This window comes from Eublepharis macularius, chromosome 14 (genome assembly GCF_028583425.1).
Source record: "Eublepharis macularius isolate TG4126 chromosome 14, MPM_Emac_v1.0, whole genome shotgun sequence".
NCBI lineage: Eukaryota > Metazoa > Chordata > Lepidosauria > Squamata > Eublepharidae > Eublepharis > Eublepharis macularius.
Genome location: NC_072803.1, coordinates 50315772 through 50331614, shown reverse-complemented (window position 1 = coordinate 50331614; position 15843 = coordinate 50315772). Strand labels below are relative to the sequence as shown.

Here is a 15843-nt window from a genome sequence, read left to right as displayed (position 1 = left end):
ATTCGTGGTCATTCTTTTTCTCTTAGGGAATTATCAAGAGCAGCCAGTACAGAGCTAAGCTTTCTGTCTTTCCCTCTCCCCGCATGTCTGAAGCAAGTTTTCACAGGGTCATTTGATTTCTCTGGAAGAAAAGTCCATTGGTAACAATGCTTTCCTCCTATAAATATCTGTTCATTGGTAGGCTTGGGTCAAGGAGAAATAGTTCCAAATCCCATGATGCAGCAGGGCACACCCAGCACACCCAAAGCACAACCAACTGCTTTGTCAGGGAAGGAGAGGAGCTGTGGTTCAGTGGAAGAACCTCTGCTTTGCACACAGAAGGACCCAGGTTCAATCCCTGGCATCTCCAGTTAAAAGGACCAGGCATGAGGTGATATGAAAGACCTCTAACCTGAGTCCTTGGAGAGCTGCTGCCAGTCTGAGCAGACAATACTGATCTTGATGAATCAAGTTCTGATTCAGTGTAAGGCAACTTCAAGTGTGAGGCCTCTCTTTTCAGACTCTAACACAGCCCAAACCAAGTTCACTTCTCCCCCATGTATGAACGAATGAAATTGAGCCAAACTACCCAAGAAGGCATTCTTTGGTTTTAAAAAGCAGGGCCATGGCACTGAAGGAGAGATTAACACTTCCCCTGGCACAATTTCCTAGATCAAAAAAAGCCCCCCATCTGCAACAGGATTTGAACCGGCTGGGGAAACAGCATTTTTTTACTGGGGGTATAGCACTGGAGGGAAAAGTTAACCTCGCGCCCCTTCTCTAACACTATAGCCCAAGTCCATATCTTCTCCCTGGAGTGGTTCTTGAATGTTCCAAATAACATTTCTAATGTAATGCTGGAGTTCCGGTCACTGAAGTCCAGCATTACATAGCCTGGCCTTAAGAATTTCTTTACATTCCCAGTTCTTAGACAAAAAGATGTTTTCCTTAAAGCCATATGTTGAGAGAAGGATTTCCACCAGCAAACCATGAGTTTCTCACTTCCCTCCTCCCAACATGGCCTTAAATGCCCCCTGTGGGACGGGACCACCAGGAACAGCAACAAGTTGGAGGACTGCTGTTGGAGGAGAAAATCAGTGCAAATGACCACCCCACCCCCCCTTTTGTCCAGAGAAAGGTCTGGCAGGATCTAATCCTTTGTTCTCTAGCTAACTCCATTTGATGCCCAGATTCCTCCAATTTCTTGGTGAGATGATGATTCCAGCACATGTTGAATGACAGATCTAGCTTGGTAACGGCAGTACAACAGTGGTGTGGGGATCTAGGCAAAAGGTTGAATAGTGTGTAGATCAAAAGTTTTCCCAATTGACAGTTCTCTCTCTCTCCCCACAAATGGTTAAGTGGGAGGGAGGAGAGGTTATAGCTCAATGATAGAGCATCTGCTTTGCATCTGAACGGTCCCAGGTAGAATCCCCAGTATTTCCACATCAAGGATCTCAGATCAGGCAAAACATTGCAGAGTTGCTGCTGGAGGGTTGGATAAGTCTTAACTTAGTATTAAACTGTCTCGCTCATGTCAAGACAGGGATGTCTCCCAAAAATGTCAGTTTCCTGTCTCTGTCTTAAGGAGAACAATTGGCTTTCCACCCCCGCCCCCGCCCCCCATTGCAGATGTTCTCTCCTTTCTCTGCTCATTGACGCTGTTCGCAGAGAGAATGGATCCAAGTTGAACTGGCAGCAGGCCACTTTTGTTTGTCATCTCAGCTTGAACGAAAACGATCTCTTCCCCAGCACTGTGAATTCAATAAATTGGCAGAGGCAGGGGATGTGGTTGAACATTATATGCCGTCTCACCGGGACCTCCGGCAGCTGGCCGCTTACCAAGAGCCTGACGTAATAGCTGCTGTAGATCGTCGTCAGCTGGTGGGCTATTACCTGGAACGAGACACCCACCACCAATTATATAGGATTTTTAGCCTGCTATTTCTCAAAGGTATCTGATCGGTAACCAGATGCAAAAGAAACACCAGGCACCTGTACCTTTTAATACCTACGGAAAAGGGGAAAGGGACCATAACAGAGCGCCAGCTTTGCATGCAGCAGGTCTCAAGTTTCATCCTTTGTCTCTCCAGTTAAAAGATTTCAGGAAGCAAATGCTAAAAAAGACCCTTGGTCACTTGAGAACTACACCTAGTGGGAGTAGAAAATATCAAGCAAGACACACCAAGCGTCTGCCTTACTATAGTATGTTCCAGCATAGATCTTGCAAGGGGGCACATCAGCACAGCACACTTTATATGGTTCTCGGTCAGGCTAACTGGATCAAACCACATTAAAACCCTCTCACAGTAATGGCCATTGCCTCTCTCGAAGAATCCTGGGAATTGTATTTTGGTGAGGGGGTGAGAATTATGTGAAAGCTTCCTTGCCCCCCATCACACCACAGAACTATCATTCCATGGAATCGGCTGCTTTGGATTAGACACGTGGAAGAGGGCGTCTACTGAAGACTGTCACTTCTAAAGAACAGTTCTTGGAGAGAAAACAGGGAGAAGAGTAATGGCTTTTATGCCTTGTTTGTGGGTTTCCCAGAAACATCTGTCAGGTCATTACTAGAAATCAGGCATTGGACTAGATGAACCAGCAGGGCTCTGGTTCCCCAGCAGGGAAGAAAAGTGAGAAAGTTTGTATGCATAAACACACAGTAATGCTGTTCTATCAAAAACTGTGTTTAATTTTGTACCCTCCTTTATTTTGCATGCCAATGTTCTCAAATAGTAAAAGCAAGATTAAGGATTAGAGAACTTCATGGATGACAGGGCTCTCACTGACTATTAATGATCCATTATATCCAAATGGAATATCCATGTTTAGAGGCAGCGGACCCACAAAGGCCAGCCTTTGCTGCTGGTTGGGCAAACCAGTTGCTAGACTGGATGGACCCCGGGCCTGATCCAGCCAGGCTCTTCTGAGGCTCTTAACTAAATTAATTCCTGCACTGCGTTTGCTCAGCAAAGGAAAGTTGTCTCTAGCTAAATGCTTCATGCCCAACTTTTCCTGACCATGATACAGTGTTTTTAAACGCTGCATCGCAGACTGAAAAAGGTGCTACTTTTCCTGGCATAGATGAGGAAGCTGGTGGCTGTTGAACTTCCTGCTTGTCAGTCAGCTTTAAAAGGCACAGGACAGTAACTGGTTCTAGAAGAGCAACAGCAACAACAACAACAAAAAACCAACAGCCGTAACGTCTGAGGCAGTTTCCTTGATGAGTCACAGTGGAAACAGAAGTCATGTAGTTTTAACCTCCCTGTTGCCAAGAAATTCTTACCTTAGGGGCTCCACCTGGGATAAGCTGAAGGAGCTCTCGACGTGTCAGGGCACTTTTGTTTTTATTCTCGGTGTCGGGCAGCAATGGTGACTCCTCTAAAGAGCTTTCAGCTTTTTCCTCCTGTGCTGGGAAGATTGCGGTCTCTGTTACAAGGCTGAGCTCATCCAGGTTGTGCTGCAAAGCAGACTGAAAAAAGGAAGAAAAGTGAGAGCGTTTGTATGCATAAACACACAGTAATGCTGTTCTATCAAAAACTGTGTTTAATTTTGTACCCTCCTTTATTTTGCATGCCGATGTTCTCAAATAGTAAAAGCAAGATATAGGCACCTTTCTCTCTTTACCCCGATGGCAGCTTATCTGAGAAAGTGAAGCGCTGCTGGCCCGTTCTCTCTGCTGCTCTGCAGCACCACCGCAGCCGATGGTCAGAGGATGGTATTGCAGCTGCCAACTAATCAAAGATCGGGCAACATATGGGGCCAATAAAGCTCCATTTATTTATTTACTTACTTATTTATTTAAAACATTTGTATACCACATTTCTACCCGAATAGGGTCCTCAGCAAACATTAAACAATTTAAAACAATATTTTGAATAGTATAAAAATAATTCAATAAACACACACAGACACCACTAAGAACAGGAAGGAGGGAAGATAACAGTTATTAGGGGTGTGCCAAACAAAACAAAACAAAAAGTCTTCACCCACTGGCAGAAGACTGCAATAGAGGGGCAGACAGATTCCTCTGGGGAAAACGTTACAGAGTTTTGGAATTAGTCCTATAAAGCTACGGATTCTACCCACACTCTTTTGTCTGAGCACACCTTTATGGACTATCTATTCCTATGCACTTGTTTAACTCCAGAGCACCAGCACTGACATGTGCATCTATTCATATTTTAAAAATAAAATAGTGATCAGTCTTAGTTAGGGATGTGCGTTTCGGCATTCAGAATGCCGAAAGAATGCCGAAATAAAAGTGTTTCGGCTTCTTTCGGGGAATGCCGAAACGTTTCGGGGAATGCCGAAACGTTTCGGGTAGCCGAAAGAAAAAAGCCGAAACGTTTCGGGATTCTTTCGGCTTTCTTTCGGCTTTTCAATGGGAAAATGCCTCCGTCTTCCCGGACATCTGGGGGAGGCATTTTCCCACCGAATAAGCCCAAAATTGGTGGGGACCTTCCTCTAACCCTTCTCTAACAACCACCCAAGTTTCAGACAGATTGGACTTTGGGGGGCCATGTTATGGCCCCCCAAAGCAGGTCCCCCCATCCTCCCATAAGAAAGCGAAGGAGCAGCATATTGTTAGCATGCTGCTGCTAATCTTCTTCATTATTTCCTATGGGGAAAAAATGAAGAAGCAGGCTTCCTTTGCCAGGGGTGGCATTTTGCATGCAAAATGCCCCCTCACCCTCAGGGGCCCTTCTCCCACCCCTCCTCCCACCCCCCACCAAGGCTCAGCCTGCTCCCACTTGGGGGGGCCATTTCATGGCCTCCCCAAGTAGGTGCTCTAATCTCTACCACTGACAGCTGGGGGAGGCTTGTGTTGCCAGGGGTGGCATTTTGCATGCAAAATGCCCCCAAGCCCTCAGGGGCCCTTCTCCCACCCTTCCCCCCACCCCCCACCCAGGCTCAGACTGCTCCTACTTGGGGGGGGCATTTCATGGCCTCCCCAAGTAGGTCCTCTCAGCCCCTAAAGTCCACCCCTTACAGCCCCACACAAACCCAATTCCCCCCCAGCTGCCACACACAGACCCAAATCCCCACATTAGCCCCTCACAGACCCAAATCCACCCCCACCTGCCCCACACCCATAACCCCAGGAACAGGCTGGCAAAGGCCAGCCCTCCCCCTTTGTTCCCTATGCTGGGAACTTCTAAACTCTCTTTCCCTGGGCAATTCTGCACAGCCCAGGGGTGCCACAATGGTGGGCACACTTCTGAGTGCCAGCTGGTCCCTGTGAAAGAGCAGCTGAACCACAGACACCCTCCCTCAAATTCCCCCACCACCTACAGAGATGGCTGGCCAGCCAGCCCCATTGTTCCCTATGATGGGAACCAACTGCACAACAAAGAATAAAACAAGAACAACACAAAATAAAGTTTTAAATTTTTTTTTCTCCCTTCCAAAGTACAAGTAGGCAAAGCATTATGACACATTACACCAGCAGTCCCCCACACAGAAAAATAACACAACTCACTTAACATCAGAGAATCACAAAGCATGATTCCTGTCAAAAACACTTTATTTCTTGAACAGCTTTAGGTTACACAGCAGGGGGGAACACCAAAGGGCATGGCAGCACTATCTTACACAAAAATAACACAACTCACTTAACATCAGAGAATCACAAAAACACAATTCCTGGCAAAAACACTTTATTTCTTGAACAGCTTTAGGTTACACAGCAGGGGGGAACACCAAAGGGCATGGCAGCACTATCTTACACAAAAATAACACAACTCACTTAACATCAGAGAATCACAAAAACACAATTCCTGGCAAAAACACTTTATTTCTTGAACAGCTTTAGGTTACACAGTAGGAGGGCACAACAGGGCATGATAGCAATGTACTACAAAAAATGATACAACCCACTTCACCGTTTTTGACAGCAATTGTGTTTGTGTGATTCTCTGATGTGAAGTGAGTTGTGTTATTTTTGTGTAGTACACTGCTTTCCTGCTCTGTGGTGCCTTCCTACTGTGTAACCTAAAGCAGTTACAGAAATAAAGTGCTTTTGACAGCAATTTTTTGGGGTGATTCTTTAATGTGAAGTGAGTTGTGTTATTTTTGTGTAAGATACTGCTTCCATGCCCTTTGGTGTTCCCCCCCTGCTGTGTAGCCTAAAGCTGTTCAAGAAATAAAGTGTTTTTGACAGGAATTGTGCTTTTGTGATTCTCTGATGTTAAGTGAGTTGTGTTATTTTTGTGTAAGATAGTGCTGCCATGCCCTTTGGTGTTCCCCCCTGCTGTGTAACCTAAAGCTGTTCAAGAAATAAAGTGTTTTTGACAGGAATCGTGTTTTGTGATTCTCTGATGTTAAGTGAGTTTTGTTTTAATTTTTCTGTGTGGGGGACTGCTGGTGTAATGTGTCATAATGCTTTGCCTACTTGTACTTTGGAAGGGAGAAAATAATTTTTTTTAAACTTTATTTTGTGTTGTTCTTGTTTTATTCTTTGTTGTGCAGTTGGTTCCCATCATAGGGAACAATGGGGCTGGCTGGCCAGCCATCTCTGTAGGTGGTGGGGGAATTTGAGGGAGGGTGTCTGTGGTTCAGGTGCTCTTTCACAGGGACCAGCTGGCACTCAGAAGTGTGCCCGCCATTGTGGCACCCCTGGGCTGTGCAGAATTGCCCAGGGAAAGAGAGTTTAGAAGTTCCCAGCATAGGGAACAAAGGGAGAGGGCTGGCCTTTGCCAGCCTGTTCCTGGGGTTATGGGTGTGGGGCAGGTGGGGGTGGATTTGGGTCTGTGAGGGGCTAATGTGGGGATTTGGGTCTGTGTGTGGCAGCTGGGGGGGAATTGGGTTTGTGTGGGGCTGTAAGGGGTGGACTTTAGGGGCTGAGAGGACCTACTTGGGGAGGCCATGAAATGGCCCCCCCAAGTGGGAGCAGGCTGAGCCTTGGTGGGGGGTGGGAGGAGGGGTGGGAGAAGGGCCCCAGAGGGTTGGGGGGCATTTTGCATGCAAAATGCCACCCCTGGCAACACAAGCCTCCCCCAGCTGTCAGTGGTAGAGATTAGAGCACCTACTTGGGGAGGCCATGAAATGGCCCCCCCAAGTGGGAGCAGGCTGAGCCTTGGTGGGGGGTGGGAGGAGGGGTGGGAGAAGGGCCCCTGAGGGTGAGGGGGCATTTTGCATGCAAAATGCCACCCCTGGCAAAGGAAGCCTGCCTCTTCATTTTTTCCCCATAGGAAATAATGAAGAAAGATTAGCAGCAGCACGCTAACAATATGCTGCTCCTTCGCTTTCTTATGGGAGGATGGGGGGACCTGCTTTGGGGGGCCATAACATGGCCCCCCAAAGTTCAATCTGTCTGAAACTTGGGTGGTTGTTAGAGAAGGGTTAGAGGAAGGTCCCCACCAATTTTGGGCTTATTCGGTGGGAAAATGCCTCCTCCAGGCGTCCTGGAAGACGGAGGCATTTTCCCTTAGAAAAAAGCCGAAAGAATGCCGAAATAATGCCGAAAGAATCCCGAAAGCCGAAAGCCGAAAGAGATTCTTGTTTCGGCTTTCGGCTTTAACGATAGAGAATCTTCTTTCGGCTTTCTACTTTCGGCTATAGCCGAAAATTTTTGGCTTGCACACCCCTAGTCTTAGTCATAATAGCACATGAAGAGTCAGTGTACCAGTGTAGGCATGTGCACATCAATAAAACATCACACACAAAAATATGCAATCATACTTACATGTTTTCTCAATGTGCACATGTTCCTCAGTGATGTAGCAGGAGTGGGGGGGGGGGAGATGAAAATAAACTAAAGGACTAAAAAAACTGGCGTAGATTGCACATGCATTGATTTTGGAATTAATTTAAGAAATTCTACACGTTCTTAGCAAAGCATCACGCAAAAAGAATCTCAGTGAAACCATGCATATGATCATGTCGCAATTGCTTGCATGTGTGTTTTATGGCGCTTCTGTTAATGTACACAAGGGCCCTGGGAATACAGAGCAACAAAAGAAATTTGATGCAATCATATATTCAATCTCATCAAGATTACTTTTTCACAGTGCAGTATCATTGCATATATGTACACGAGCCATGTAGAGCAGTGAACATTAATGATATGAAAAAATTGATATAGGCAGTACATTGCATATGCACAGTGCTTGGGAACTGCCGTGGATTCCTAACAAAGAATTCTACTTTGGGGGAAGAAGAGGTCACCTGAGTTCAGAATCTGGGGAGAACTTTGTGAAGCATCTTTACTTTGGGACAGAAACAGTCAAACAAGCCCAAGCATAACTTACCTTCTGGTTCTGCTTCATTGCTGTAATTGACTCTTCTAAAGACTGAAGACATGCTTTCACATTGAAATGAACAAACCATAGCTGAGGAATATGAGAAAAGGACAAGCACAATTTACTTATGGCTCCAGATTTTTTTTTCTCAAGTGGGACTCAGTGAGTTGTGTGATCTCAATGCCCAGACACCAAAATTAGGAACTGGGCACAGAATCAAGTCCTCCAAGACTCCCTGCTATCATTTCACTAAAAACACGCATTCCTTGATCAAGGTGTCTCCCCTGTCAGGAAGATATTTCTAATCCTTATGCTGGGGGGGGGGGGGGTAAGCTTGAAAACGCAATCCCTGGTGAGACCTTAGGAACTAGCAGCTATCAGAGGCAGCTTTCCTCATAGCGGCCTGTGCAATTTAATATAACTTGAACTACAAACACCATCATGGAGCGTAGCTATGGTACTTATATCTATTTACCAGGGACAGTCTTGGTTTTCCAGTCAGCCCTCTGGTAAATTACTACCCCACTCTTTTGGCAAGACTTCGCTTGTGTTTAGGGCTCCCTGGGCCAAATCAGCCAAGACATTGGGTGTTCTGTGATCAGAGCTCTCACCGCTTTTTAAAAAATTCAGTTATCAGGCACACAGGGGGGTTGATTCTGATCAGAACCATGGTGCAAGGGGATGAAGGGTTAAGCCATCTTCCATCCATGCCATATTTCCAACCCTTTAACTACTGCTGTGTCACATCATGGTCCTGATCAGAACTGATCTCCTGGACACTTGCATAACTTTTTAAAAAGAAAACTTGCAGCTCAAGTCATAGACGGTTAGTGGTTGATTTGGCCCTTTCTCTCCAGAAAGCCCTGTCCTATTGACATCCCACCACTTGGATGATATTAGTGATGGTCATAGATCCAGAGGAGTTAGCCGTGTTAGTCTGTAGTAGCAAAATCAAAAAGAGTCCAGTAGCACCTTTAAGACTAACCAATTTTATTGTAGCATAAGCTTTCGAGAATCAAGTTCTCTTCATCAGATGCATGCATCTGATGAAGAGAACTTGATTCTCGAAAGCTTATGCTACAATAAAATTGGTTAGTCTTAAAGGTGCTACTGGACTCTTTTTGATTAGTGATGGTGGTGATGATGATGATGACGACAACAATGACAACAACAACAACAACAACATCAGGGCTGTTTCCAGATGGCTTACCTTCTGCAGCTCCATGCCGCAACATCGCAGATCGTCCTGGGGCGAACGCAAAATATCGCGCGAGTTTTGTGCAACGTTGCGCAAAACTCACGCGAGAAAATGCGATATTTCACGTTTTCCCTGGCACGAGCCGCGACGTTGCGGCATGGAGCGGCAGAAGGTAAGCCATCTGGAAACAGCCCTGATTCCTCATGACAATCACCCTGTGAAGTGGGTAGGGCTGAAAGAGCTGTGATTGACCCAAGGTCAGCCAGCTGGCTTCAAGTGGAAGGGTGAGACATCAAACCCGGTTCTCCAGATTAGAGTCCTGCTGTTCTTAACCACTACACCAAATTGGCTCACCAAACTGATAAGCTCCCAGAGATAGACAAAAGCTGTTTCACTCAGAAAGCATACCTGTGGAATGCTGTGAAGTTGATCCAGTTTATCAGTGACTCCCACCAGCAATTCATGCTCCATGAAAACTTCGTTGGCAGCTGCCAGTCTCATGTCCGTATTCATATTCATCTGTTTACATAATTAAGGCCAGGAGTTGTTAATATTTCTGAACCACAGGACTCTCATCAATGGAGGAGGAGAGGCCGTTTGACATCACCAACACATGCTTCAGACACGGAATGGAGCTCCTGGCTAATACAGCATCATGAGCAATGAATTAGGAGGTCTTTAATTTGAATTTCATCTCTAGTATGAACTCAGAAGGTAGACTGAGGCGTATCTTTTTCTCTCAGCCCTCCCCCTTACTGAAATGTAGGATTGCCAGTAGATGACTGGCACCCAGCAAGGGAGGAGGGGGTGGGAATATGGAGAAGCGCAATATGACATCACTTCCAAGGGAAACAGGACGTGATGTCACACACAACACCTCTTTTTTAAAAAAACAAAATCTCCTGCCATCCAAAGGATTGACAGCAAGAAGAGCAGGTTGCTTTGGGAGATCACTCATCATAGCAGGAGAACTGGCAAACTTGAAACAATGGGAAATTCCACAGAATGTTGGGAAATTCCAAGCTAAGCATGCTCCTATGATTAAGGAAGCTGTTTCCAAACGGCTGCTTCCTGCAGGAGCAAAGGTGATACCTCTTGGACTCTTTTGAAATATTTCCTGCTCCGATGCGATGGAGGAAAACAAGGATTGGCTTTTTGCTTTGGAGAAGATAGGCTTTGGGAAAGAAGCAAATGGGTGCCAGGAATTACATCGGTGAGTGCCATGGTGCCCATGTTGGAGATCACTGATCTAATGGCTGAAACAGAATAACATATTTGAAAGTGCTACATAAGCCTACCTGCACATAATTTTACTGTTTCTGAGGCCTTTCTCTATGAGCCACTTCCCACTGGAAGTTTGATAGGTGTTCACAATAGGCCCTTTTTATCAGTGATGTCGAAACTGTTGGACCATTTCCTCAGAGAGATGTATCATCCAGTTTCCCTGTTTGCTTGGTTTAAGTCTGTTAAGCTAGTTTCTTTGTTAGCTTCCTTAGGGGCTTATATAAGCCCCAAAGCCAGAGATATGTTTTCAATAAAACAAATTAAATGAGTGCTAAGGATGTTGTTGATTAGAAGGATTTCTTAATGTTGTGCCTCGCTGTAATTCAGCTGTTGCTCTGGTGCAGCTTTTCAGCACTGCGAGTCAGCAGAGATAGACAGATTAATTCATAGTTTGGTGCAGAGGCATCGACTGCCGTGCTTGATCCACCACACACTACTACATCTTGCTTCTCTCCCATCCCTTACATCCACCCATAAATTGTGGGGAGTGACAGAGGCTTTATGGAGGAGACTAAAGGAAATTGCCACATCTCTGACTACCAATAAAAGGAAGTAGTATTAGATAGAGATCTTGGCCACTGTATTCTGTAAGCTAAACTACAAGAGACAAATTATGCGAGGTCACGCATGTGAAGGGAGTCACAATGTTAGCTGGGAAGCTAAGTTTTAAAAGACAGATCGGAAGGCTTTGTCAATTTCCCCTCTCTACAGAACCAGCAACAATGCTCCTCAGATGGTTTGTTAATTTCCTCTTCCCCACCCTGAAGGCTCTGTCAATTTCACCTCCCCTTCTAGGAGGAGAAGAGGAAATAAACCCTCTGAGCAGTGATCTTTGCTGCTCTGTAGAGAGGGGAAATTGACAGAGCGTTCTGATCTGTCTTTAAAACTCAGCTTCCCGGCTAATATTGCAACTCCCTTCATGTGATCATCCTTGTATAATTCGTCTCTTGTAGTTTAGCTCTGTTTGTTGTACTTCCAGGGCCACTGGTTGGCTAGTATGTGAAACAGTATGTGGGAATAGATTGATTACTGGTCTGACCTAGCAGGATGCCGCTTATGTTCTTAAATCCCAGGTAACCAAGCCTACACTTTATTTCTGTGATTTCTGAAATATTTTTTTTATTTAAATTCCTGATGCACAAGGTTGTGGGAACTAGGTAGAATAGTTTTGGTGGGGAGAAGTCACCAATTTGTATCAATCCCAGACAACTGATACTCAGGGTCTGTTCCTCCCCAGAAAAGGTACTGCACAACAGCCTCTGTTTCCTTATGACTGGACTATTCTCCAGGCAGCAGTCCAAGACCAGAAATCTCCCTATTGGAGATTAAAGCAATCTGGGGCAGGGGTGCATTTTTAACCAAGGAAACAGTCCTCATCCATGTGGTTGATTTTTGCAGCTACAATACACTGGAAATCTGATCGTTGGAATTAATTTAAGAAAATCTCATTTGAATCTGGAAAAAAGGAAGAGAAAAACACAACACAGAGCAACATTCCAAAACTATCAAGGAATGGGGGAAATACATCCACTCATCCTTATTCAATTTGAACTATTCAAAGCTGCAAAATCATAAACTGGTAAAAACAAAAATCCACTGGGAACCAGTTCCAGTTTGGGCCAGCCACACTTCTGCTGACACTTTTGCAAAGAGTCACTTGTCTCACCATTCCATGGGCAGCTCAGAGTGGCCAAAAGGACCTAAAGGAACCCTGGTGACCATCTAAGTTGCAACAGTCCCAAAACATGCATCTCCCACATTCATCTTACCTTCCCCTGCTGCTGATGAATGATGAACCTGATGGCCAAGGCAGCCACAAGGGCTGCTAAGGTAACCAAGATACTGATTTTCCAGTCCTGTCCTAAAGAATATATCTTCAGTGTGGAATAAAGGTTTATCCAGAGAGTTACATAGAACACCTGAAGAAAGATCCAGAGAGAGAATGAACAAAAGACCGGAAACTACCTAGAGAAAGGAGGACAGCCAACAAACAGGTGGCATTTACTTGCCCATAATGATTTTGGCAAAATTAAATGATATTTGTTTTGACATGATCATGTGCCCGCCAAAATTTACCTGTCTAAATAACTCCAGGCACAGGAGCTAGAAATGGGAGAAGAGCCTCTGAACTGGAGTGTGTGGCAGAGATTTCACAGGCAGGGACAGTTTACCACCAAGCAACTCAGTGGCCACTTGGGGCTTCAAACTGGCAGGGATGGCAGTGGAGGAGGCAGGTACCCCTGCATCCTCCCCCCATAGAGCCCCATGTCATGTGCAAGTAATGCTGCAGCCCATCTTGGATCTGAGCCAGACAGCCACAGCCTCGGCAGCATGTTTCCTCTACCACTGCTGCCCAACCGGTGTCCAAGATGGGCTACAGGGTACTTGAGTATGGCGGGCTTATTTCTCTTGCAGCCATTTACAATCAGAGCCCTAATCCTCTGAAGAGAAGGCCCTAAATGGGTTCAGCCCACTCTCCCTATTATTTATTTATTTATTTGTTTATTTATTTAATTCAATTTATACCCCGCCCTCCCCACAGATGGGCTCAGGGTGGCTAACCACATTAAAAAATACATTAAAATCACAAAAACATCAAATCAATAATAATTTTTTTAAAATCATTAAAATAGTCCTGGAGCAGACTACTTAAACAAATATTGGGAGTCCGTATATGGGCATAGCAGATGGCCGAGGGCAGCCCCAGAAGAAGTGGTGGTCTTAGATGGAAGAAGGAGGACACCCGCTGGCACTCAGCTGAAGGCCCGGCAGAACATCTCCGTTTTACAGGCCCTGCGAAACTGTAACAGGTCTCACAGGGCCCGGATTTCCAGCAGCAGAGCGTTCCACCAGGCCAGGGTCAGGGCAGAAAAAGCCCTCGCCCTGGCTGAGGCCAGACGGATGTCTTTTGGGCCAGGGACCACCAGGAGTTGCTTGTCTGCAGAGCGCAACACCCTGCAGGGAGCGTAATGGAAGAGGCGGTCCCACAGGTATGCAGGTCTCAGTCCGTGAAGGGCTTTAAACACCAAAGTTAACACCTTGAACCAGGGAGCCAGTGCAGCTCGCACAGCACAGGATGAATATGCTGTGCCAGCTGAACCCATTCTTGTAGCCCAGATTTTCCAATTCATTGAGACAAGAAGCAGTGGCCAGGAGACCTATGGGAACCATTTCTAGTAGTCAGGCCTAGAGATGGGCACGATCTGCATTACAATAGAAAAAACCCCACAATAATGACAATCGCGCAATCGTGACCCAGCAGATCGCCGTCGTCGACGGCGAACAATCCAGTGGTTGGGAGGGGGCTGGACCGGGGCGATCATGATAGGATCGGGAAGCCAGACACTCAGGTGCCAGCAATCTATTCCCCTGGCAATGGAGCCAGGGGAATGCCTGAGCTCTGTTTGCCCTCCTTCTGTCACGGAGGTTTCATGCTGCACACAGAGGTTTCATACTGCAGCACGGAGGTTTCATGCTGCACACAGAGGTTTCATACTGCAGCACGGAGGTTTCATACTGCAGCTTGAGGTTAACATTTTAGCAAAAGAAATTTAAGGCAAGAAACTTGATAATATTTCCCCTAGGAAGGAAAAGCAAACAGTTGTGAGTGAAAAGGTGGCTTCCTGAGAAAAATATAAGCAAAGTGATTGGGAGAGGAAGGGGTTAAGAGAGAGAGAAAACAAAAACCCCTGGCTTTGAGAGCAGCTATCAACTGAAGCTGTTTTGCGCTCCTCTCCTCCTGAGTTCATTCAGTGAGTTGAAAGAGTTAACACTGAAAAGAGATCTCTCTCTCCTCCTGGCTTCTCAGCCCAGTGGACTGCATCCCTTTTGCAAGCAGTTGAGAAAGAGATGGGGGAGAAAGTGTACAAAAGAAAATACAGCTGCCTTTAAACTCTCAGCTGGTGGAACTCTAATTAGACAGGTGGTACAAATGATTTGGCTTTTCCATGACTAGAAGGGTAATACTTGGTAAATAGAGGGCTCAGAGGAGCTGAGCAGGAGTGTTTGCATGTGCCCAGCGGCCACCACCACCCACCTTCCCATATAGCTGGGAATACCAGCACGCCCCGCTTTGGCCTCCACGATCCAGGAACGGGAGATGCTCGGTGCGAATCATTAATTTGGGATCATTGCCAGCGCCGATCCACGATCAGCCTGATTGTTAATTTTTTTTGGATCATGCCCACCTCTAGTCAGGCCTCTGGATTTAGACCTTAAATGCTGTGCAAAGCATGACCAGCAGCATTCAGAGTTACTGAGAACAACTTTCCCTTTGTACAATGAGCTAGAGTTGCCAGTTCCAAGTTGGGAAATTCCTGGAGATTTGGGGGGTGGATCCTGGGAAGGGCAGGAGTTGGCTCAGCAGGGCCTAATGCCATAGAGTCCACCCTTCAAAGCAGCCATTTTCTCCAGGGGGACTGATCTCTGTGGCCTGGTGATCAGTTGCAATTCTGGGAGATCTCCTGCCACCTCCTGGAAGGTGGCAACTGTACAATGAGCTCAGGGTAGCTTATGTGAAGATTTGCTCCATTTTGAACATTTGAAGCTGTCTTGAAGTGGTTCTCCAGGTCTCAGGTGGGGACCTTTCACATAACCTATAACCTGATCCTTTATAACTGGAGATCCGTGGGATTGAATCTAGGACTTTCTGCACACAAAGTGCTGTACCACTGAGCCATAGCCTCATTATTCTAAAAACAACTCAGTGAGGTGCATTAAGCAGAGTGAATGGAGCTGGGCTACAAGTACCCAATGGACTTTGTGGCATGAGAGGATTAGAACCCAGGTTTGCTTGGTCTATACTCAGTGTTCTATACCACACCAAGCTATTAGTCTTGGCATTCAACCAATTCAAACTGCAAGTGTATTGCAGACAGCAGCCAAGGGCGAAAGACAAAAAAACTCTCTGGACTCAAAGGACTTTGGTCAGATTCATCAAGGCCATTCTCCGGTTTGCAATCCTTTGCCAAAAGAACGTGGCAATCCTTTAGCAGCAGCAGAGTGTTGCCTTAATCCGCCCTGAGCCCGCTGATGTGGGGAGGGCGGAGTATAAATCCAATACATTAAATTAATCCACAATACTGTGTAGTTATTTTGGATCTCAGAAAAATGCATATCCACTCCCCACCCCTCCTT

General features: G+C 46.0%; 1 protein-coding gene across 2 annotated transcripts in view; it reads right to left on the bottom strand.

Annotated features, from left to right (window-relative positions):
* Nucleotides 1–53: 53 nt before the first annotated feature.
* TMEM268 (transmembrane protein 268) overlaps nucleotides 54–15843 on the bottom strand; it is a 34239-nt gene continuing 18449 nt past the window's right edge. For both annotated transcript variants that reach the window (XM_054998242.1, XM_054998240.1), the window contains 5 exons: nucleotides 12477–12626; nucleotides 9832–9942; nucleotides 8235–8315; nucleotides 3269–3454; nucleotides 54–1875 (listed from right to left, as the gene is read on the bottom strand). In XM_054998242.1, the coding sequence (XP_054854217.1) occupies nucleotides 1696–1875; nucleotides 3269–3454; nucleotides 8235–8315; nucleotides 9832–9942; nucleotides 12477–12626 (708 nt within the window). In that variant the 3' untranslated portion in view covers nucleotides 54–1695. The remainder of the gene's footprint in view (nucleotides 1876–3268; nucleotides 3455–8234; nucleotides 8316–9831; nucleotides 9943–12476; nucleotides 12627–15843) is intronic.